General features: G+C 33.5%; 1 protein-coding gene and 1 pseudogene across 1 annotated transcript; both read right to left on the bottom strand.

Annotated features, from left to right (window-relative positions):
- Positions 1-1,663: 1,663 nt before the first annotated feature.
- LOC112004391 (3,9-dihydroxypterocarpan 6A-monooxygenase-like) lies at positions 1,664-9,425 on the bottom strand (annotated as a pseudogene).
- A 9,491-nt stretch (positions 9,426-18,916) lies between these two features.
- LOC136068443 (chloride channel protein CLC-f-like) lies at positions 18,917-20,558 on the bottom strand. Its single transcript, XM_065775595.1, has 4 exons — positions 20,475-20,558; positions 20,015-20,218; positions 19,612-19,824; positions 18,917-19,285 (listed from the first exon to the last, which is right to left on the bottom strand). Exons 1-4 carry the CDS (start codon positions 20,556-20,558, stop codon positions 19,034-19,036), a joined length of 753 nt encoding a protein of 250 aa, XP_065631667.1. The 3' UTR covers positions 18,917-19,033.
- Between the last annotated feature and the right edge of the window lie 5,080 nt (positions 20,559-25,638).

Genomic DNA, 25,638 nt, shown 5'->3' with positions numbered 1-25,638 from the left:
TAGAACTTGACAATTGACGGTAGAAAGAGCGCTAAATCAAGTGCGTTAAAGATCTCCTACTAGAGGTTTGTACTCCCACTATCTTATCCTTAATTAATTCGTCTATGTTTCTTGATGCAAGTATTTGTTTTATCATTTAGAATGTTTAATGCTCTTAATGAATGGTGTTTATTATTGACTTGACTTGGGGGAAAACATATTTTAATTTGTTTTTATTTTGTATTATAGTTGGGTTTTAGTTTATTTGGAAAATAAGAAGATGGTCTAGACAATATAATAAAGAACAATTTATGCAATTGAAGAAGAAGGTCAACACAAATAAATTTCATGCAGTTTCCTTTTACTATTTGTAAATACTTTGTTGAGGAAATTATACCTTGATAACTAAATTATATCCCCATTTACACTTACCACCTAGAACTTTCAAAATGCACAATTACCACTGTAAACTATAACTCATGCTTCACTTTGCACCTTACAATCAATTGGGTTATAAACTTGTACGGAGCATGTCACATGTAACTTACATGACCTAACATATGAAAGCAGTGATTTGAAGGAATGTACAAAGAGAGCAAGGATGAACCAAATGAAAAATAGGAATTACTACAACATGCCACTAGAACTAGTGATCATGGTTTTGTGCTCTGAGCCAATCAGAGGATTACTTTTCTTTTAATAATCCTCTCTTTTAAATTAAGTCAGTGAGCTGAACTTGTTTATAAGTCTATAAATATAGGATTCAGTTAATGAGTATCACAATTGATGGTACCAAGCTCACATGTAACAATGCTTACATTACATTGGATGGTACCAACGTCATATTGAGTAGCTAGCACCAACACCACATATGACGATACCAATTGTCATACCCGGATTCTCACCGTATTAAACAACGGCATTCCATTGGATTTTTGGACTTTTTTGGCCTTGGCGACCAGGATGTTGTTTATATAAATAAACAAGTGTGACATTTGTACAACGCTAGAGTTGAGTGTGTGTGGGTGAATATTTTACCTCCAACTAGAGCTAACTAAATCTTGATAAATGAAAGTTTTTTAAGGGAATTTTCTTTGTTTCTTCATGTTCTTTTTTATGATAATATTAACAAATCATTACCTTTTGTTGAGAAAATGAAATGGATGTTTGAGATTAGAGTTGTGGTATTTGGTTGTGAGAATGAAGAGGTTGAGCATATGGTAGTATATTATGCTTTAAATTATTATTTATAAATTTCAAAATAACTTAATCAATTTAAAAAGTAAGTCTACTTTTTTCTTAGTAAATATTATAATATGTTATAGTCTCCTGGAAATGACGAAAAAACTAGGCAATTCAAGTATAAAAAAATCTAGATCAACAAAGCAATTCCAATATATATTAGAAAACCAATTTTTGGATGAAAAAAATATATAAAATATAAATTACAAAGACTGAGCTTCAAGGCATTCAAAAATGTTGTTGAAAAACATAAATATTATACAAACAAAATGAGTATTATATATAGGCATTACAAAACATAAAGATTATTTTAAATGAATTGTAAAGTATCCACACATCACCGAGGACATTATGTACATTATTGTTGCTCTTACATTATGTACATTATAATACTTAAACACATGAGTCCCATTAATCCAACACCAATATCCATTAGATAGGATTAATTAAGGCGTGTAGTGGGGTAACAAACAAGTGGTTTTTCCATTTCAGAAGCAAACCAAGACCCTTGGCTTAAATCAACATTCTCCCTGTCCTTTACTTTCCAATCTAATCGTTGGACAAAGCCTGCAACTGTTGGGTGCATCGTCAACATAGCAATTGATGCCCCAAGGAATCCTCTCCTTCCGCTACCAAATGGACTGCACCGATTTGATGCTCACTAATTTTCTCATCTGAGCTTTCCAAGAACCTTTCTAGTACGAACTCATCTAGGTTAGTCCAAAGTTCTAGGTCTCGCATGATGACATAGACGTTAATTAGCACACTAGATTTGGCCTTAACAAGTGAACCATTCACCTTGCATCCTTCAGCACATTCCTTGACGATAAAAGGTCCTGAAGGGTGAAGCCTTAAGGTTTCCCTAATGACTGGGCATAAATAAGGGACGTCTAGCATGTCTGATTCTTTCACTAGCTCAGTGGGCCTGATGATCTCCCAAAAAAACGTTGCCAAATGTTTTGCAACATTTTCTTGCAACACTTTTTTGACAGCTGCAACAAAATCGCAACAATATCGATATTGCAACGTTTAATAGAAACACCGCAATACATTTTTTACTTTTGCAACTTTTTCTTTGCAACGGTCAAAAACACGCTTCAATAAACCCTAAATTCATTTATTCAAAATCCAATGTAACAGTTCTAAAAAACGCTGCAATAAATAATCTGTTGCAATGTTTTTAAAAAACGCTATTACATACATACATATACATATATATATATATGTTGTAGCGTTTTTACAACTGCTACAATAGATATATATATATATATATTGTAGCGCTTTGTTAAACGTTGTTGTACACAAAAATTTTCAAATTGTAATTATAAAAACAATACTCTTGTATAAACAAATATTCATCCATGATCAAATAATTAAATTTCAAGCACAATACTCCAAATATTAAATTGAAATAAATGTTCACATTTGTTCAAATAACTTAATAAACCAAGTTTCATCTATCCAAAGCGCAAATAACATTGTAAAATTCAACAATAAACTATACAAGCTTTTCCTTTTGACTTGCAAGCTTTTCCTCTTGACTCACTAATTTCTGCTCTTGGCACACTAATTCCTCTTTGAGTTTGCAAATTTTTTCTCTATCTCTTAAGCTCTCTTCTTCTGATTCCACCTTAAAACTTGAACCAATGGTTATAGAACTCAAACCAAATTTAGAAGGAGTTAGCCCAAATCCTAAACCACGAATTTGGCCATTTCGCTCCTTGCCTAATACTTGAGAAAAAACATCATTCCCATTCCAAGCAATACTTCCACGTGAAGTGAAAGTCAATGGAGTTTGTTGTTGGCTTATCAATTCATCCATTTTTTCCTAAAAAATGAATATAGGATTAGAAGTCACAAAATGGAGTTGTAATAAAGACAATTTCAACTATATTATGTAAAATATATTACATACCATATTCTCCTTAGCTATAACATTCACTGGCGTCCCATCTTTCTTAGAATGAAGAACTCTATACATTTTTTCCCGAGTAGGTGGATTCCCCTCTTCCATTTCCTACATAAGGTGGATTCCCCTCTTCCATTTCCCATCTTTATTAAAAAATACACATAAAAAAATTTGAACATATTAGATAAATGCACAAGTGACTACCAATTCATCTGCATATTGAGCAATACTTTTTGATCCTCCAGTATGTGCATGTCTAGATTTTTTTTTTTGCAAAGTCATTGTTTTTATCACTAAAATCATGTGTTCACAAAATCAAAAAATAGTATTAAATTCATGCATACAATAATGCAAGGACAAACCCAGGATTTCAAGTTAGGAGGGGGTCAGACTATAAGTGAAAAAAAAAAATTCAAATAAGTATTCATATAGTATTAACAAATTATCAACCAAAATAAATACACAAAATTATTGTTTCTTAATACATTAAGATGCAATTATCTACCAACAAAAATAAAAGACTATTTTTTTTTTTTTTTTACATCTCTATGTCTCACCTATTCCCTACTATTGCCCCACTACAAACAAACAATCAAAGTGACAAACACTAAACAATATTTTATATTCTCTATAGACTCTTCTCTCTATATATATTATAACTTTATTCTAAAGTTTTGAATTCTGTTTTGGAGATCATTCCATGAAATTTTTCAGTATTTGGAGTATATTGGTGCTCTGTTCTGAAATAACACACAAGATATATATATATATATATTTTTTTTTTTTTTTTAATCTTGATAAAATGAAATAGATTGCTTATAAAATATTATATACATAAATTTTGGTATTTTTGTAAATAAGCAAACATCTTTAGGGTATTTGTAAAGTACATACTTTCCTAGAAGTTTCCAAACTCACCTTTTCACTCTACCCACGTGACTCTGCTACTCTTTTCTTTTATATCCATTTCTTATCTCAGCTAAGGATTCAGATCCTCTAGATTTCCTAGCGTACTCTACCGCCTAGATTTTCTTAAATCCTAACCATTCTTTAATAAATTAATGGGCAAGATTCTGCCATGTCAGCATTCTACTAACAATAATCTTAATTGTTTTGTTTGCAACATTATGTATTATTTTAAGAATATTGTTAGTGTAATGCTGACATGGTAGAATCTTGACCATTAAATCACTAAATAGTAGTTAGAATTTAAGGAAATCTACTGGTAAAGTACCCTAGGAAATCTAGAGGATCTAAATCCCTCAGCTAAACACTACTATTTCACCATTTCAAACCCACCTTTGAATCGTCGGTCATTTTCTTCTTTCTTTCTATATGTTTGTTTTCAACGTGCCTCTGTCTAGCTTCATTTTCTTCATTATTTTTATTTTCACCTCCTTGGTCTCATTCTCTAGTCTCTACTCTCACCAATCTATCTTTCGGTCTCTCTCTCTTTTTTATTTTCTTGAATTTAGTTTGTATGTAACTGTAGGCTAAAAGGGTTTTAATGGGTTTTTAGTTGAACTGGGCTCTAGGCTAGCTTAGGGGGGCCAGCTAATTGGATTAAGGCTTTGAAAGAGGGGCCAACTATTAAAAAGACAAAATAAACCTAATAAAAAAAAATTGGGCCCCCTACTGGGTCTGTCCCTACAATAATGACACAAATTAATTTGTTATTACCTTTCTTTCATCCGAACACTAATATTCCGCAAGAACTACAAGTTGATCAAGATTGACCAAAGGATGCACTGCCTTAGCCATTACTTGTGCTGGTGTCATGTTGTCCTTGTAGCATTTTTGTTTGAAGCGATTGTTAAAACCCCTCCAACACACCGACAATGAGCTAATAGTTTTCTTCTTGATTTCTTCCTTATTAGCTGTTCAATAAGTAGGAATTTCATCTTGTCTTTCTATTGAGAGAAATTGGTTCCATCAAAGCGATCCAATTTCACCAATTCATGATTCAACATCTTCAACATTGAAACATCACTCGTTCCTTCCATTGTAGGAAATATTTTCTAAGATTGTTGGGAATATTACACAAAGTAATGATGGAAGAAAAGGTTTAACAAAAAAGAAGAACAGAAAAATAGATAACTTGGAGGAATAAAATTGTTATCCTTAGACAATATTTGCCCCCACACTCTTGTTGCTAAAGGGTTATCGCAAACTTGTCCCAAGGATGCAACCAAATTATTAGGTTTTACAGCTAGCAATTCTGGAGAATAACTACAAGATTTCTTGTGTTTTTTAGAAACTAACTTTTGGGAGAGAAAAGAAAAGTGGTTATCAAGTGAATATAAACCACTATTTATACCCAAATGATTATAACCCTTCAATAGGTAACTTTTCGTCAAAATGCACTTTTGATATATATTCAATATAAAAAGTTATGTCCTTTCAATAGACACATTTTCATCAAAATGTACTTTTAATATATATCTAATATGAAATGTTATGTCCTTTCAATAGACACATTTTCATATATATATATATATATACACAACAATAGAGACTAAAAGAATACAAAAGCTATGTTTGGATTGCATTTTTGTGGGACACGTCTACATCTGCCATCTTTTTTTTTTTTAAAGTCCAGTGCCTGTTGTACTATTCATGGGACATGAACAGTGCAAACAGGCAAATGAACAATGATTTCATTAATAAACAGTGCAAACAGGCTAATGAACAATCATTTCATTAATAAACAGTAACTGAAATATTTTTTTTCAGTTTTCAACAAAATAAGCGATATTCAAACACACACAAAGTCTAACATGAAAACTATGTTTTTTGCTTTTTATAATTTTGCAAGCTGTAAAGTTTCTTTCTTGAATGTATAAATGTTTGGGTGTACAAGAGAAGCTAAGATTAGCTTTAAATTTACACACCAGAAAGAGTGAGAGGAAAGAAAAAAAAAAGACTGAAGAGTGAAGGGAAGAGGTGCATACACTTCTGCAATTTGTAGATACAACTTACAAGGAGCATGTGACGCAAAGAAACAAAGAGATTGAGAATTTCCATTCTCATAGTTCACAAGCACTAATACCCAAATACCCGAACCCAATAACCTCCTAAACAGCTACAAATTTGCACTCAAATACCCCCAAAAAAAAAAAAGTGACATACACAAAGAAGAGATAAATTTGAGCAAGGCGGCGCGGCCTCGGGTTCAGTTGAGTGCGTGGGGGCGGGTTGAGAGTCGGAGGGGGCCGGTTCACCAGCCGAGGGAAGCCTGGCATCCGTCTGCTCGTGAGCCAGATGAGATGATGATGCTTGGGCGTCATGCTTTCCGCCCAACGAAAACACATCGTCGATATCCCGCTCCCATGGCGGACTGGCCAGGGCTCTGATAGTAGAAGAAGACGATGATTCTTCCGAACCAACCGACCAAATGAAGGGAGATTTGGAAAACAAAGTAAAGCCCAACCATGAAAAAGCCCAAGTAATAATGATATGTCGTAGCTCCTTGAGATATAACATTATTATAAAATAAATAATGAAATAAAGAAACTGAAGAAGTCTCTTTTTTTATTTCTCTGCTCGTTTGTCATTCTATGATAGACATATTTGAAAATGAAGATTAAGGCCCATATAAATAAGAAAATGAAGAAGAGTAAAAAAATAGAAAACATGAGTATTTCCTAGATACTAATGAGAAATCAAACGATGCCAGCAACAAGAGCCATAGAGTAAGAAAGAGATAGAAAGGTAAAAGAAACAAAATCAAAGAGAAAAGTTAACATACCTATGGGTGAGAAGCTAATGTACGGTGATTACCAGCAGAGGTGGGGTGATGGTGGTGGTTGTCGGAGGTGAGTGTGGGTGGTAGGAGATGGGATTGGGGTTGAAAATTGGGGAAGATGAAAATAGGAATAGGAGCTTTCGTGTTGAGTTTTTGGTTTTGGGGATAAGGATCGTGCTAGCCTGTTCAGGAGGCAGATTTGTTTTGGAGGCAAAATTTGGGATAGTGGCGGTAGTTCTCCAAAAGAAAAACTCTATTTTTTTTTTTAATTTAATAATTAGATAACCTTCTAGTTACGTTTTTTTAAGCAGTGTTTATAGAACTGTTTCAAAATTTAAATAAATTAGTAAAGTTCACTATAATAACTGATCCAATAAATCTATTTTAGTAATATTCTTTAAAAACGTTACAATATTGCTATATATTGAAACGTTTTCTACAAAAGCTGCAAACAAAATGTTGCAAATACACTTGTTATTTTGTAGTGACGTGGTTTGTTGATAAGCTCTCCCATGGCCCACTGCATGGCTGAGATTGATGTATTGATGCCAGCCACGAAAATGTCCTAATCACATTGGAAATTAATTACTAGATAATTAGTAAATAACTACATAACACAGGAATCTAGTCGATTTCACAATCAAAATTCCAAGTTGACATGGAAGCAAAACAGCTAGCTAGCTCAAAATTTAAATAATGAAGCTATATATTGTTAATTTATTCTAAGTTTCAAAACGTTCTTTTTAAATTTTGTTAACTGTAACATTGGACACCAAAAAAAAAAAAAAAAAAAAAAAAAAAAAAAAAAAAACGAAGAAGAAGAAGATTAAACCTTAAGTTTTCCTATTATCAATTATGAATCAATAAATTTTGTTGAAATGTAAAACTATGATTAGTGTAGCCTTTCATATAGAATTACAGTTAATTCATTTTTATTATACATCATGTATGCCAAACTCATTACTTATGAACTTTAATCATTTCAGACTTTCTATCTATGATTGGAGAAAATTTGTTTTAGTATATTGCTAGGTACGTAGGAGCTAGTGGTCTCTTTCTGTCTCTAACAATTAATATATCCATCAGATCTTCTTTTGATATCCTGCTCTACTATTCACCACCTTCGCTTCATGTTCCTTCATGATCCTCTCCACACAATCTTTTTCATATTTCCAGAGAAATCCAAATCTTGAGCGGACCCAACACATCACCTATACTTAGCTTCCCTGCCAACTCCAAACACTTTCAGTTTAACCAACGCATCTATCTCCTCAGCATCATTCTCACTCCCTGAGCACCTCGTGCTCATCGCCATTCTACATATTATGTTGTTTGTTAACGTGGTTAGCTCGCTACTCAAATCACACGCTTTTCCTTCTCTTGAAATCTTTATTATCTTTTCCATGAGCTTCTCAACCTCTTCTTCGCGTATATCGATGGTGTGGTTGAGCTGTGGACTCCAAGAAGCCTAGTCAAGCATAGCTTTTTCATGAAACACCAATTGTCACCATAATGAGCCGTGACAAAATGTGACCCTTATAGATGGAGTAATCGAAGGAGCCTAATTCAGGCCTAGAAATGAAATTGATCTCTTGGGGCATGAAGATTTCTTTGGCAACAATGGCACTGGAAACCACATGTAACACCCCAAACCTTTTTAAGCAATTTTACAATGTGAATAATATCTCAAGTGAATTTTATGTTTTTTAATAAGGTTGTTAATTATTTTTGTAATGATCTTTTTAATATTTAAGCATACTACATTAAAGAAACTAAGTAAAATTTCGGTGGTCTATGACTATGAGACCAGACCATCAAAGATAGGTGGTCACAAAAGTTTCAGTGGTCCTACGTACACTTCGTTATCTTCAGGCCTTATTTAGTATTAGATTTCAGTAGTCCTTCTCCTAACTCCTAAGTCCTAAAAATTTAATGAACCCAATCGGCTAATCTGATAAATTAGATAATAGCAATAGCAGCATGTTTTGGTTTCATAAGTTTGATTTTGACCTTACCAAACAGGGTTGAAATCGGATCTGGCCTCACCCTTTCATCAAGCCTATATTATTAAATTAAATTTTTTTTTCTTTTTTTTGGACTCAATTTAATGTATGTTTGTATCCTAAATTATATTATATTTTATATATAATATAAAATATAATAGTGAAAATGCCGGGGTCATGTGACCACCTATCTTCTGTACTCCATATGTTGAACACTTAACACCAATCATAGAGATTTAAGAAATTGAATTCTACTTAAACTAACGACATGGATTTAAGAGAAAAGGGACAAATGTCTCGCAATATGTAGTCCATAGACTCATTCATTACATGCGCTCTTTTCTGCTTTGATCCACCTTTTTTCCCCTTTCATATTTGTCCCACAATTATCTCTCTCTCTCTCTCTCTCTCTGTCCATTTTCCTTTTGATTCTCTAATCTCTATGGTAGAATCTCACCTACAACTTATTACATGTAAGAGTAGGTACATCAATAGTGAAAATGCTGGTGATCATGACTTCGTGATGTGTCATGTGTGCAAGTTCCATTAACGATTTGATTTAGATTAAATACTACAATAAAATTATTTTATTGTACACAGTTAAATTAAAAAATAAATCATAATCTTTAAAAAAATACTCACTGTCCACGCACCACCATTTTTTTATTCATCTCTTTCTTAGCAGTGTGGGTTAAATGTTACTTGGGACATCATGACTTGATTATAGTGGTCAATGGTTGTTTTTATTTTATTTTTCCAAATATGGGTTGTTGCAGGGGTCACAGGCAAGTTGGCCATGGATTGGTTTAGGATGGGTATACCCAGACCCAACCAGAATATTTATTTATGGATATTCAATTTCAATACCCAATTAACACCCATACCCAATTGCTACATGGATTTTTATCCATGGATAATGGATATCCATACACTACCTAAACCCGGTTTTTTGGTTTTTTTTTTTTTTTAGTTATGGAATTTTAAACTGACATTTTATATATATAATTTTAACTCTTTCTTAAAATATTTATTAACCATTTATTTTACATTACATTAGTCATTAGTTTTATATTTTTCAAATATAAAATCAAATCTTATTTATTACTTGATATCCAATTACTATTAGTCAATTACTTAAGTGTCAAATACATGTTTTTTTTTTTTTTTTAAATCTCTAAGCTATAAACAACAATATATATCTATATATATCTAAAGTTAAAACGTAGATTTTATTGTTGCTACGCTCATATTACACCACCTCGTGTGCCATGTATNTTTCATAAAAACGTTCACAAGGGTTAAAACCTCTTCAAACATTCAGAACAGTTACTAGAAATTCTGCATAAAACGTGTTTCGATCGATCGAGAGTTCCTTTCAATTGATCGAATGCCCTTTTCGATCGATCGAACGCACTTTTCGATCAATCAAACATAAATCGAATAGCGATCGAATCATCCAAAGATTCCAGGATTATTTTCTTCATCATTTCGATCGATTGAGCAAAAGTTTGGATTGATTGAAAATCCTTTAGTTCGAATTTCACTTAGAAAATTCCAGAATTTGAATTTTCACTTAATGAAACAATACTCTCCATACTCAAACATCATTATTACAACCTATTCATGAATATACCTATATATACAACAATTTTTGCTACTATTCATGAGTCCCATTTCACTTTTTGATACTATTTATGGGTCTCACTGTACTATTTTAACCACCTTTTAACTTTATTTACTGTACTTTCAACAAAAAATTTTCAATTTCAGCTAACTAAGCTGTTCCCGAACGAATCCTAAGCTTGCTCAAGTGAGAGACATTTGTAAACATTGTTTTCTATAAAAAATTTGCAGCAAAAACAAGCGGAAATGACAAGGACAACCGAGGCAACATTTTAGAGAGCCTACATAACTTTTCTAGTGTATAAGTATCCATTGAAGGATGATGACAAATTTTTATCCAGGTCAAAAAGCACCTATACATAGATTTTGATAAGATAATGAGAGAAATTCAAAGGATGCTTCAAAATTCTTGCCAACCGCAAGTGTATTTTAGCCTGCTATACTTATTTCTTTTAGCCAACGGTAAGTGCATTTGACACTCATGTACGTATGCCTCAAACTCATCTGCCTGAAGGCCACAATTGACAATACATAGGCTAATGGCTAATCAAACTTGTATAGTAATAGATTCGATTGATTAAATCATTATCATCCATCATATAGAATACTAGGAATAATAAGATCTAGACTAGAAAAGAAGTGGCCGGGAAGCTCACAACCAGACGTACAACAAATAGAAGGCAACGGAGGAATAGACTAGCTAGAATATTTATTCATGAAGGTCCACGTCGCACGATTTTATTAGGGTAGAATTAGATCCTCTTTATATATAATAATAATAAAGGATAGATATTTAAAGATAAGATAACAATTCATTACTTCTTCAAAAAAAAAGATAACAATTCATTATGATCAACCAGTTGTTTCTGCACTGTATTCATTATCATTATTATAATCATATATTATATAAAGTGGAAGCAAATGATCCCTCAATCCAACATTATTCCTTCATCAAAAAAAAATCCAACATTATTCCAAAGTTCAACAAAATACAAATAAATTCATAGTTTTGGAAAATATACTTCATATTTTGTCCTTTTCAATTTAACATATTACTTAGGTTAGACTCTCTCTCTCTCTCTCTCTCTCTCTCTCTCTCTCTCTTTAATGTATGAAAAATAATTTATTACACAAATCAAAGAGAAAACAATGGACAAAAAGCCTAGCAAGGGGAAACCTCACACTGTCACACCACCTGTTTTCAGACCTATAACCAGCTAAAAAAAAAAAAAGAATAAACGTCTCTTTTTTTTTTTTTTTATGAACAAAAAAAAGAAAAAAAAAAAGAATAAACATCTCAATCACATTAAGAATTGCATCATAATGTATAGTCAAAACCTCGACCTACTTAATTAGGGGATATAGTAGAAGTAAGCAAAAAGCTACCACAAAAAAAAAAAAAAAAAAAAAATCCTAAACCAAACACACTAACAACTACATAATGGTCTCTTGTTAAATTTGTACATTTAAGTTTCGTGTAAGAAGCAAAGTGATGAAAGCAAACATCTGTCTCCAAAGCTTTCTATATACATACATAATTTCCTAAGTTAAATTTTTTATTTTTTTTATTTATTTTTTTGCATTTGCATTTGCATTAAAGCATTCCTTTTTGTCAAGATGCAGTAGAAATAAGCATTCATGTCAATTTCGAATCTATTATCCCATCACCAACAATCTTGTTAATAATGAAACAATTATTCAAAGCTCTTTTCATATCCTTTCAGAGAAAGTAAAATTCGTGTAAAAGTCACAACATATGTATATATATGTTGGAGCTATATATAGCTAGTTTATGCTATATTGGATCCAATCAAGTTTCAACCATGTAACTAAAGTGATAGGTTTCAGAGTAGCAAAATAATAATAACCTCACCATATTTGGAAGCTTCTCATGACGGTCTTTTGTAATTGCTTGATTCCCTCTCTCAAGACTCAAGTGTAAAGACTAAAGACTAATTGATAAAGTGGTGAGACTTTAGAGTCTTGACTTGTGGTGGGTCAGTACCATTCTTTGATATTTGGGGGCTCCGATCATCCACTATGTAAACTGTCTTCATGCTCTGTCCTCACCCCAAAATTCTTTAAACTCGTTAGCATGTATGGTGTTGTGACCTTTAGACCCAACTAGATTACTTGTATAGCACACATTCTTGTACTACACTCTTACTTGTACTATACTTATATGCATCTATATAAAGGCACTCATATATATTCTTTTGCTAAAAAATACAATACATTTATTCAGTATTTCTAGCATAGTATCAGAGCTACCTTCCTGTGGCTATGGTTTTCTGTCCTTACTGTATATTTAAGAGCAATCTTTGTCTTCCCCGGTGTTTTTTTTCACTGCGTTCATCTTCTTTGGCTTCCTATTGTTGCCATCAAAACTCTCTAGAATAGTCAAGCTACCGTTAGAAGTCGTATCAACACTGTAAGACCATTGTCTTCCTCAAACTACCATCACAGAGCCAAACTTCATTCAAGGGATCTTCTCAACCTTATCAAATCTCAAGATTTCATTAAGTTTTCATCTTGAGTTTGAAAGAAGGTATTAGAGATATATTAGCCCATTAGTATAGGCCCAAGCCTAATTCTATTTTGTGTGCAAGTCAAGTCTCTTATTTGTACTAGAAGTCTATTATTCTAGGGTTTAGTCTACTATATATACACATGTTATGATTTATTGTAACACAAAATTTATACTACACTATAATATATTATTGATGTAACCTTTTAGAGTTTCCTCCGTAGATGTAGGCCGTTAGACTGAATCACGTAACCCTCATGAGTTATTGTGTTTTATACTTTATGCTTTCGCTTTCACATCTATACTAACATATTCAACATGGAGTATCAATGCTAATATTTAACATAACAGATTGCAATGAAAGAGGAACTTGATGCATTTTCTAAAAACCATACTTGGGACATGGTGACACTCCCTTTTGAAAAATCTGTGGTTAGTTGTAAGTGGATCTACAAGATTAAGATTCGCTCTGATGGGTCCATTGAGCGCTATAAAGTTCGTTTTGTTGTAAAAGGTTTTACACAGGAGTATGAGATTGATTATAAAGAGACATTTACTCTGGTTGCTTGTATCTCATCTGTTCGTGCCCTCTTAGTTGTTGCTGCTGCTAGTAAATGAGACATTTTTCAGATGGATGTCAAAAATGCATTCCCTAATGGGGATTTAAGTGAAAAAGTTTATATGCAATCTCCTCTTGGTCTCTCTGTTGACTTAAACAAGGTTTGTCACCTTCGACGTGCACTTTATGGCTTTAAATAAGCTCCACGAGCTTGGTTTGCCAAATTCAACTCTACCATCTCTCGCTTGGGTTACATGGCCAGTCATTATGATTCTGTCTTATTTCTTTGTCGCACTGACAAATGCACTATTTTACTTCTCTTGTATGTGGATAATATGATCATAATTGGTGATGACCTCAGTAGCATTCAAGAACTCCAGAATTTTCTCAGTCAGCAGTTTGAGATGAAAGATCTTGAACATCTCAGCTACTTTTTAGGTCTTGAAATCACTCATTCTATAGATGGACTTTATATTACTCAAGCCAAGTATGCCTCTGAACTCTTGTCTCGAGTTAGACTCACTGATAACAAGACTGTTAACACTCTAATTGAGTTTAATGCGCATCTAACTCCCTCAGGGGGAAACCATTGTCTAATCCCTCTCTTTACAGACGCTTGGTTGGCAGTCTAGTTTATCTCACTGTCACTCGTCCAAACATTTCCTATGTTGTTCACCAAGTAAGTCAGTATCTATCTGCTCCACGATCGACTCACTTCCTTGGTCTTCAATACCTAAAGGGCACTCTCTTCCATGGTCTTCTCTACTCTGCTCAGTCTCCTCTTATTCTCCATGCATTTTGTGATGCTGATTAGGCAGGAGATCCTACTGATCGTAGGTCCATCACTGGTTATTGCTTTCTTCTTAGTTCTTCTCTGATTTCTTGTTGAAGTAATAAACAAACTCATGTAGCCTGCTCCAGTACTGAAGCAGAATATCGTGCCCTTGTTGATACCACATCTGAGCTCCCTTGGCTACAATGACTTCTCAAAGACTTAGATGTGTCTACATCCTCTGCTACTACTCTTTATTGTGACAACCAGAGTGCCATTCATATTGCTCACAATGATGTCTTCCATGAATGGACTAAACACATCAAGATCGATTGTCATTTTATCCGTTATTATCTTGTCCTTGGTGCTCTCAAGCTAATCTTAGTCTCCTCTAAAAATCAACTTGTAGATATCTTCACCAAGTCACATCCTAAAGGGCGCCTTCGTACTTTGGTTAACAACCTCAAGTTGGTCTCACATCCACTTTGAGTTTAAAACGGGTTGTTAACGTGTATAGTGTTGTGGGCTTTAAGCCCAACTAGATTACTTGTATAGCACACATTTATGTACTACACTCTTACTTGTACTACACTCATATGCCTCTATATAAAGGCACTCGTGTATATTCTTTTGCTAAGAAATACAATACACTTATTCAGTATTTCTAACAAAACTAAATGTGAATTGTGGACTCTTTGTCAACCTACAGTGCCGAAAGATGCTCTTTTTTTTCTTTATCTTTTTTCCCATGATAACATATTTCAACTAAATTAAATTTAGAGTTCCATCCACAAATGCCCCTAGGGGCATAACTTAAAGAAATTCTTAATATTTAATTGTGAGTTGTAAAGCACACTTTCGATAAAAAAAAAAAAAAAAAAAAACCTCCATGCAGACGTTACTCTAACACATTTTTTTATCAAAAACAAATCCCAAAACAAATCAAACACTCCTTTTTCTTCCAGAGTTAAATAGTTTCAGGCTTATGTGGCTAAAACTATTCCGAATCCGAATCCAACTCGAATTCCTTGAATTTCAAGGCATAAATAATTAAATACATAGCCTTTATTTTATAATCCTTGTTAGAGTTTCTGAAATTATATAAAAGTTGCTAAAATGTTTAATCTAGACTAGAATCACCACTCTCTCTCTCTCTCTTTTCCTAACTCTTTATCACCTCTCTCCAATCCTTCAATATCTCTCTCTCTCTATGCTTTTCTCTCCTCCATCTTCCACGATCCAGACCCACAGCTGAGCTCCACCCAACACCGATTATCAGGATAAATCACCAACCTAGGGCCGCTGTCACACCACCAAACCCACAGGCCATAGCTGATCTACCATGGGCAAGGGCGGTGAACTGGGAGAGGAGGACAAGGGGTGTGTCTGGAGGCAGCTGATCCACCATGGGTATGGATTTGGTTTAGAAACGTGACCTTGAGGGAGGCGAATTCCATTGATCCAGCGTCGTCGCCAAGCCCTAGCTCCGCCAAGCCACGCCCCTCTCGGAAGTCTAAATCGGCCAAGGAGAATGCGCCGCCATTCAATCTGACCTCCATCCCCTCCGAATCCAAGCCATCGCCGGCTATGGCGGCCAAATTGAAGAGTCCATTGCCGCCGAGGCCGCCACCTTCAAATTCTCACAAAAGGAAGCCCAGCTTTGAAAGTCATGGGCTCGATGTAGGAAATCGTTGACCGATCTAGTGGCAGATCTGGTGATTCCATGGGTTCTGGGTTGTTGTTTAGCTTTGAAATTTTCACTTTGCTTCTATTATACCCAACAAATCAAGTAATTTTTATTCTACTGTTCATCATGTTGTGATTTTTTCTGGTGGGTTTGTTGTGTGAGTGAGATCTTAGATGTTGAAAATCAAAAATTTAGAAATTAAGTGCTATAAATTGTTGATCCTCCCTGTTGTCATGTTGTAAACTGTGTTATGCTTTGATTTTAATAAATTTATTAGTTTAGGCACAAAAAATTAGTATAAGGAAGAAGACAAAGAACTCTCTCTGTCATGGTTTTGCTTCATTTGATTTGTATTAATTTTTTGAGTATTAGTTTTCTAGGTTTATGCTCTTCATGTTTGTGAATTATGAGAAATCAATACCATATTTTAATCTTGTTTTTCTTTTTCTTTTTTGTTTTTCTTGCTTTGGGAGGAGAGAGACATAAAATGGGTGTAAAAAGACTTTTTACCTCTCTTTTTTAACAGAAGTGGGTAACGAAGACTAAATGGCCCTAACCTCAAATAGATAAAGTGTCAAAAATGAAACCACGGATAGGCAAATCGAATTAGAGAAAAACCACAAGTGGGTAATCTGTAATTATCCCAAAATAAAAAATCATAAAAAATAACACATCTTTCTTAAATTTAAAAATAACAATTTTTAAGGAGATATAATTGTATGAGTAAAATATTTCCTAAAATAAATGTTAAGTTTCATTCTAATGTTATAACTCACAACCAAACTAATGAATAGGTTTGGTTATTACATTACAACAGAATTTATTACTAGTAATAAAGATTACAATTTTTATCGTAATCCCCATTCAGTATACCAAACGTACCCGTAGAGAATCTGAAGGACGTAGAGTCAACTAAGGAGAATTGGACCACTTGGGGGTGGAATAAGTACATTCATGCAAAAGATAAATTAACAAGAGAGATATATCTATAACTATAAAACATGCTAGGACAACTGAAAGAAAAACAAGAGACTTGAATGGTGCAAAATGCAATAAAGATGGAGATTAAAGATAGATGGAAGATTTATTTTGATAAACTTTTAAATGGAAGCTATATAAAAATTTAAGCGAACTGAATAATCTAAAGGAGGGTAGAAATTTTAAGTTTATTTGAGGTTTTATTACAACTATGGTAAATAATGCTTTGAGGATGAAAATGGGAAAAGCCATAAGGCATAATGAAACTCCCATTGACATTTGGAAGTGCTTAGGTAATGCAGGTGTAGGATGGTTGACAAACCTTTTCTATACGATCTATAATAACAAAACACCTAATAAATGGAAGAAAAGCACTTAAATACTTATATACAAAAACAAAGGAGATATTCAAAAATACACAAATTACCATGAAATTAAGTTTATGAGTAACACTAAGAAAATTTAGGAGGTTTATAGAACATAGTTTAAGACACAAGCAACAATGTTGGTTAATCAATTTGGTTTTATGCCAGACAAACTGGCAACAGAAGCTATTTTCATACTAAAACATCTAATGAAGGAAGAAAGAGAAGCACATAAAAATATTTTTATTTTGATTTAAACAAAGGATATGATAGGGTAGAGAGGCTGTAGGTTCTAGAAAACAAGAGTCCCTCTAAAAGATATTAAGCTGATTTAGGATATGTAAGACAGTTCTATGACTAGGGTGAGAACAGGTGGAGGGATCACAAGCGAATTTTATATCATAATAGGTTTGTATTAAGGATTAGCATTAAGTCCATATTTGTTTGCATTTTGCATTGGTTATGGATGAGTTTATCAATTCAAGAAGTTTTTTTTTTTTTTTTTTTTTTTTTTTTTTTTGTAGAAAATAAAGTTTTAGTGGATGAAACAAGACATTGATAGTTGGAGATTTGGAGGGATGCTTTAGAATCTAAAGACTCCAAGTTAATCAATACTAAAATAGAGTTCATGCAGTTCAAGTTTAGTATAAATAGAAATGAAGATGAAGGAATTGTAAAACTTGATGGTCTAGAGATACCAAAAGTTACTTTCAATATCTAAGATCAAAGATTGAAGAGGATGTGATTGCCCTCCCCCCCACCCCCCCCCCAAAAAAAAAAAAAAAAATCCTCCCACTCTCCAATTTTAAGCCAAATGTGAGACACGTGGCATTTAAAAAAAATTCAAGGGTCTTAAAACCCGTGAAAACCCCACAAATCAAGCAATACGTTCATAAAATGAGCACAGCTGAAAGGAGGAAGTTAAGGTAAATAAGAGGAATACAAAGAAATATAGAATACTAAATGAATAAATCAGCAAAAAGATGAGGGTGGCTCCTATCGATGAAAAAATAAGAGAGAATCGTTTGCGAAAGGAGAGCAATTAATTAACTAGTGGGAAGGAGTGATTTGATTTTTTTTTTTTTTTTGATAGGTAAGAATGAGTGATTTCATTCAAGTCAAGAGAACCAAAAGAGATAGGAAAAAGGGTTTGTTGTTATTGTTTCCATTGTATTGTTATATGCCAAAACTGAATGATTGAACTGAAAATGAACCCATTGGTCCAATAGTATGGGCTATGCAAGACACATTAGTTTGAAAGGTCAGGCTATGCCAACAGTTAATTGGGTTTCTAGTTACTATCGTTTGGTCGAAACTGTTTGGTTGGTTACTATTGTTTGATCAGAATGGAGGAAAAAAGAAGGGGACAATTTCTTATATATGTTTTTAGTTATATGACTTTAATACACTCAATCATCTGCTTTCACTGTTTCTTGACAAAAGATTGTTACCTCTAAGAGCTAGGAAAGCACCAGAAACTTCTTTTCTTTTTCTTTTTTCTTTTTTTTCCCTTTTTGAGAAACAAAATAAAAAATCCCCACAAGAATGAGATAAATGCAACATTGTTAGTTTATCATAATTTAAAACCAGGATCAGGCATCAAATGTAGTATAGGAAACAAGGATATAATCATTGAAGACAAGACTATGAAATCAATGAGAACCTGAGACAGTTCCAGATTGAATCATAATGAAGAAGAGCAATAATCCTTCGCTTCCTTTCTTTGTTGGATTCCACACCGCGCTTAACCACAGGCAGCTGCTTAATGCCCTTGGCCTCCATTAGCTCCTTGGCAACTGCCAAATTGGTGTCCGGATAACAGGTTAAAAGTCCACGCTCTCGCCCGCGATAGCTTAAACCTCGAGTACAAACAGAGGAAACAAGACATGCACTCACCTACAAAGAATTTGGCAATGCGCATCAAAAAGAAATTGTAAAAAAATTAATTAATTAAAACTAGAAATTTATCTTAAAAGTAGAAAGAAAAAATATATATACATCACAAAATATAGCCATGATGAGAAATTTTGAAGGAAAAAATAATAATAATAACAACAACAAATGCTTCAATAGGAATTGAACTTTGACCATTTAGCACAAACAGAAAACGATTCTGAGTACGCCTGTGTGTGCATGAGTGAGAGAGAGAGAGATGCATATGAGCCAATTAAATAAATTAAAATGACAATTTGGAACAACAAAGACAGTTTCATATTACATACATCCAAATGTCTTGAATCACTTTTGGCGTCGTCACTAGACTTCTTAGAAAGATACCGCCTAATGTCACCACATGTTAGTATTCCCTCTAAAAGGCCTTCCTCATCGACCACCAGTACACAAGTTTGCTGGTTATCATCCATACGATCTCTTGCCTCCTTCAAGGTTATTTCCAAGGAAACCTTGACACAACTCTTTGACATGGCCTGAGAAACCTGACAATTAGGGATGTAAAACTAATGCTGTTAGGTTAAAAATAAAAAGCAATATATACATATATATATATATATAAAATATCGAATAATATGCTCAAGGTGGAACATTACAATAAGAAACAGCATTGATGAAATAAATAGATAAAATAGCAAATACAAACATCAGTCGAGAAAGGAAAAATAATTAAACCTCCAGTTTTTCCAGAAGCTTATCCAATGCCTCAATATCTGCACCATTTTCTATAACAGAAAGTTCTAAATCACCTCCATCATCTTTGTCATCAGCAAGTGAAAGAGAAGCATAGCCTCTCACTGAACTCCGTGCATCAGATGCTTTACTGTCCTTGGCCTGGTTAGTCACAGAGGGAACCCATATTGCTAATCCAACAGCACCCTAATTGCAAAATTCACAGGAACAGAGGGTAAAATCAAGCATTAAAAAATTGTAGACATCCATATTACAATAATACCCAAAGTAATGAAAATCTACTCATCAACAACAATAAAGCAACAATAGAGCCTAATCCCAATATTGCAGAAAGATATGGAGAATTCTATATCTTCATATAAGAAGGAGAAGAAGATTCCATTTCAAGCTACCAGAGCTTTGCATAATATCGTCTTCATATGGCTGTTATGCCATCCCTTACTGTTTCAGAAACTGGAGCAGCTGCAAGAATTAGAGGAGTACTTTTGGAGAATTTATTATACTCTGCTTTGAAAGAGCAATGCATTTTTCTCAGGCCAAAATTGTCANAAAAAAAAAAAAAAAAAAAAAATCCTAAACCAAACACACTAACAACTACATAATGGTCTCTTGTTAAATTTGTACATTTAAGTTTCGTGTAAGAAGCAAAGTGATGAAAGCAAACATCTGTCTCCAAAGCTTTCTATATACATACATAATTTCCTAAGTTAAATTTTTTATTTTTTTTATTTATTTTTTTGCATTTGCATTTGCATTAAAGCATTCCTTTTTGTCAAGATGCAGTAGAAATAAGCATTCATGTCAATTTCGAATCTATTATCCCATCACCAACAATCTTGTTAATAATGAAACAATTATTCAAAGCTCTTTTCATATCCTTTCAGAGAAAGTAAAATTCGTGTAAAAGTCACAACATATGTATATATATGTTGGAGCTATATATAGCTAGTTTATGCTATATTGGATCCAATCAAGTTTCAACCATGTAACTAAAGTGATAGGTTTCAGAGTAGCAAAATAATAATAACCTCACCATATTTGGAAGCTTCTCATGACGGTCTTTTGTAATTGCTTGATTCCCTCTCTCAAGACTCAAGTGTAAAGACTAAAGACTAATTGATAAAGTGGTGAGACTTTAGAGTCTTGACTTGTGGTGGGTCAGTACCATTCTTTGATATTTGGGGGCTCCGATCATCCACTATGTAAACTGTCTTCATGCTCTGTCCTCACCCCAAAATTCTTTAAACTCGTTAGCATGTATGGTGTTGTGACCTTTAGACCCAACTAGATTACTTGTATAGCACACATTCTTGTACTACACTCTTACTTGTACTATACTTATATGCATCTATATAAAGGCACTCATATATATTCTTTTGCTAAAAAATACAATACATTTATTCAGTATTTCTAGCATAGTATCAGAGCTACCTTCCTGTGGCTATGGTTTTCTGTCCTTACTGTATATTTAAGAGCAATCTTTGTCTTCCCCGGTGTTTTTTTTCACTGCGTTCATCTTCTTTGGCTTCCTATTGTTGCCATCAAAACTCTCTAGAATAGTCAAGCTACCGTTAGAAGTCGTATCAACACTGTAAGACCATTGTCTTCCTCAAACTACCATCACAGAGCCAAACTTCATTCAAGGGATCTTCTCAACCTTATCAAATCTCAAGATTTCATTAAGTTTTCATCTTGAGTTTGAAAGAAGGTATTAGAGATATATTAGCCCATTAGTATAGGCCCAAGCCTAATTCTATTTTGTGTGCAAGTCAAGTCTCTTATTTGTACTAGAAGTCTATTATTCTAGGGTTTAGTCTACTATATATACACATGTTATGATTTATTGTAACACAAAATTTATACTACACTATAATATATTATTGATGTAACCTTTTAGAGTTTCCTCCGTAGATGTAGGCCGTTAGACTGAATCACGTAACCCTCATGAGTTATTGTGTTTTATACTTTATGCTTTCGCTTTCACATCTATACTAACATATTCAACATGGAGTATCAATGCTAATATTTAACATAACAGATTGCAATGAAAGAGGAACTTGATGCATTTTCTAAAAACCATACTTGGGACATGGTGACACTCCCTTTTGAAAAATCTGTGGTTAGTTGTAAGTGGATCTACAAGATTAAGATTCGCTCTGATGGGTCCATTGAGCGCTATAAAGTTCGTTTTGTTGTAAAAGGTTTTACACAGGAGTATGAGATTGATTATAAAGAGACATTTACTCTGGTTGCTTGTATCTCATCTGTTCGTGCCCTCTTAGTTGTTGCTGCTGCTAGTAAATGAGACATTTTTCAGATGGATGTCAAAAATGCATTCCCTAATGGGGATTTAAGTGAAAAAGTTTATATGCAATCTCCTCTTGGTCTCTCTGTTGACTTAAACAAGGTTTGTCACCTTCGACGTGCACTTTATGGCTTTAAATAAGCTCCACGAGCTTGGTTTGCCAAATTCAACTCTACCATCTCTCGCTTGGGTTACATGGCCAGTCATTATGATTCTGTCTTATTTCTTTGTCGCACTGACAAATGCACTATTTTACTTCTCTTGTATGTGGATAATATGATCATAATTGGTGATGACCTCAGTAGCATTCAAGAACTCCAGAATTTTCTCAGTCAGCAGTTTGAGATGAAAGATCTTGAACATCTCAGCTACTTTTTAGGTCTTGAAATCACTCATTCTATAGATGGACTTTATATTACTCAAGCCAAGTATGCCTCTGAACTCTTGTCTCGAGTTAGACTCACTGATAACAAGACTGTTAACACTCTAATTGAGTTTAATGCGCATCTAACTCCCTCAGGGGGAAACCATTGTCTAATCCCTCTCTTTACAGACGCTTGGTTGGCAGTCTAGTTTATCTCACTGTCACTCGTCCAAACATTTCCTATGTTGTTCACCAAGTAAGTCAGTATCTATCTGCTCCACGATCGACTCACTTCCTTGGTCTTCAATACCTAAAGGGCACTCTCTTCCATGGTCTTCTCTACTCTGCTCAGTCTCCTCTTATTCTCCATGCATTTTGTGATGCTGATTAGGCAGGAGATCCTACTGATCGTAGGTCCATCACTGGTTATTGCTTTCTTCTTAGTTCTTCTCTGATTTCTTGTTGAAGTAATAAACAAACTCATGTAGCCTGCTCCAGTACTGAAGCAGAATATCGTGCCCTTGTTGATACCACATCTGAGCTCCCTTGGCTACAATGACTTCTCAAAGACTTAGATGTGTCTACATCCTCTGCTACTACTCTTTATTGTGACAACCAGAGTGCCATTCATATTGCTCACAATGATGTCTTCCATGAATGGACTAAACACATCAAGATCGATTGTCATTTTATCCGTTATTATCTTGTCCTTGGTGCTCTCAAGCTAATCTTAGTCTCCTCTAAAAATCAACTTGTAGATATCTTCACCAAGTCACATCCTAAAGGGCGCCTTCGTACTTTGGTTAACAACCTCAAGTTGGTCTCACATCCACTTTGAGTTTAAAACGGGTTGTTAACGTGTATAGTGTTGTGGGCTTTAAGCCCAACTAGATTACTTGTATAGCACACATTTATGTACTACACTCTTACTTGTACTACACTCATATGCCTCTATATAAAGGCACTCGTGTATATTCTTTTGCTAAGAAATACAATACACTTATTCAGTATTTCTAACAAAACTAAATGTGAATTGTGGACTCTTTGTCAACCTACAGTGCCGAAAGATGCTCTTTTTTTTCTTTATCTTTTTTCCCATGATAACATATTTCAACTAAATTAAATTTAGAGTTCCATCCACAAATGCCCCTAGGGGCATAACTTAAAGAAATTCTTAATATTTAATTGTGAGTTGTAAAGCACACTTTCGATAAAAAAAAAAAAAAAAAAAAAACAAAAAATACATGTGTAAATAATTTCTTTGGCTAGTAGTATAAATTTGTTGTGCTTGTGTCCGCTTTTCTTGATATATATAAATAATTTGATTTAAAAATAATAATAATATTGTTTAATGGAGTATTGAATGCAACTTAATTTATAAAATTGACAAAAACTGTAAATTTAGTAATGTGGTTGCATTGACCAAATGAACCACATGATTGAATTTAGGCTTTTTTATCGGGCATCTTTGCCAACTGCTCAGGATGCTTACAAGGAGTTTCTCCAATATTGGAAAATAACAAAAGTAAATAATAACTAACCTCATCACACACACTTCGCGCGTGCGATGAGTCTTTTTTTTCTTTTTTTTGGTTTGTTAGTGGTCCTATTTTGTAAAAGAAAAAAAATTGTGTTTTTTATTTTATATATATAATTTTTATTTTGAAAATTTAATTTATAAGTGAATAAATCAATTTGAAAATTAATAAGAAAGTGGTTCTATTTTTTAGACAATGTTTTAATGAGAGTTAGAGTTGCATTTTTACCGGATTGTCCTTTAGTTTTGTCTTTACTTAAACAAAGGGGTGTAGGGGCATTTTTGAACTAAAAAAATGAGAAATCCAAACAAGGGAAGCCCCTTAAATAATAGTTTTTTACCGGATTGTCTTTTAATTTTGTCTCTATTTAAACAAATGGGTGTAGGAGCATTTTTGAACTAAAGAAATAAGGAATCCAAACAAAAGAAACCCCTTAAATAATAGTATAGATAATAATAATAAAACTCAACTCTTTCAAAAAGTGGTTCCATTCTCTATAAAGGTATGAGATAAAATCATTATAAAATTTTATCTTTAATGCTTGCACTAAGGCATCTATTATCATGACCCTTACACTTAATTTTCCTTGAAAAGGATATTGTGCATTATTAGTCAATGCAGTTACATAATAGAATTTAATTTTAAAACCTAAGATACAGATCTAAGAAACTAGGTCGCTCCATGAATACAAACATAGTTTTCCTTTTACACAATTTTTGACATTAGATAAAAGTGAAAAAGACTACATAATAACAATTGCATTTAATTTTCATTTTCATGTTTGTTGGATGAACTTCATACTATTGATAACGAAATGGTTTCCAGTTCGAAACACTTACAATTTATGGATTACCATCCAGTCCAAACTTTTACTATTAACTTTATATATATATATATATAGAAACAAATATACAAAAAAAAAAAAAAAAATTCTAACACAAAATATACCACAAAACTCTACTAAACCGTCATTAACTTATGAGATTGAAAGTGATACAAATTCATTGATGAAAGATATAACTGAAGTCATAGATAGACGCTTCTGAAGTCATTAACTGGTTATTGTTGCGTAAAAATAGTGTAGTGTACAACTAAACTGAATGTGTCAATTTGTGAATGCCAAAATTGGAAGAACAATATATAATAATAGGTAGTAGCTTGGGCACAACCCAAAATGGTAAAACAAGGCAGAGAAGCAAATAGGTGGTGGTTATAACATCCTTCACATTTGAAGGGTACAGGTGTTAGCACCTATTATACTCTCCTAGATTTTTGACACCCCAGCTGTACAACTATTTTCCAATTTCCCCACCCAAAAAAAGAAAAAAGAAAAAAATTCAAAGTTAAAATGCATTTTCTAGCACAATCAAACACGTCATTAGCTTAAGAAATTGTATGA

The sequence above is a fragment of the Quercus suber genome, unplaced genomic scaffold, assembly GCF_002906115.3.
Source record: "Quercus suber isolate HL8 unplaced genomic scaffold, Cork oak 2.0 scaffold_115, whole genome shotgun sequence".
Taxonomy (NCBI): domain Eukaryota; kingdom Viridiplantae; phylum Streptophyta; class Magnoliopsida; order Fagales; family Fagaceae; genus Quercus; species Quercus suber.
This window is presented reverse-complemented; position numbering and strand designations above follow the sequence as displayed.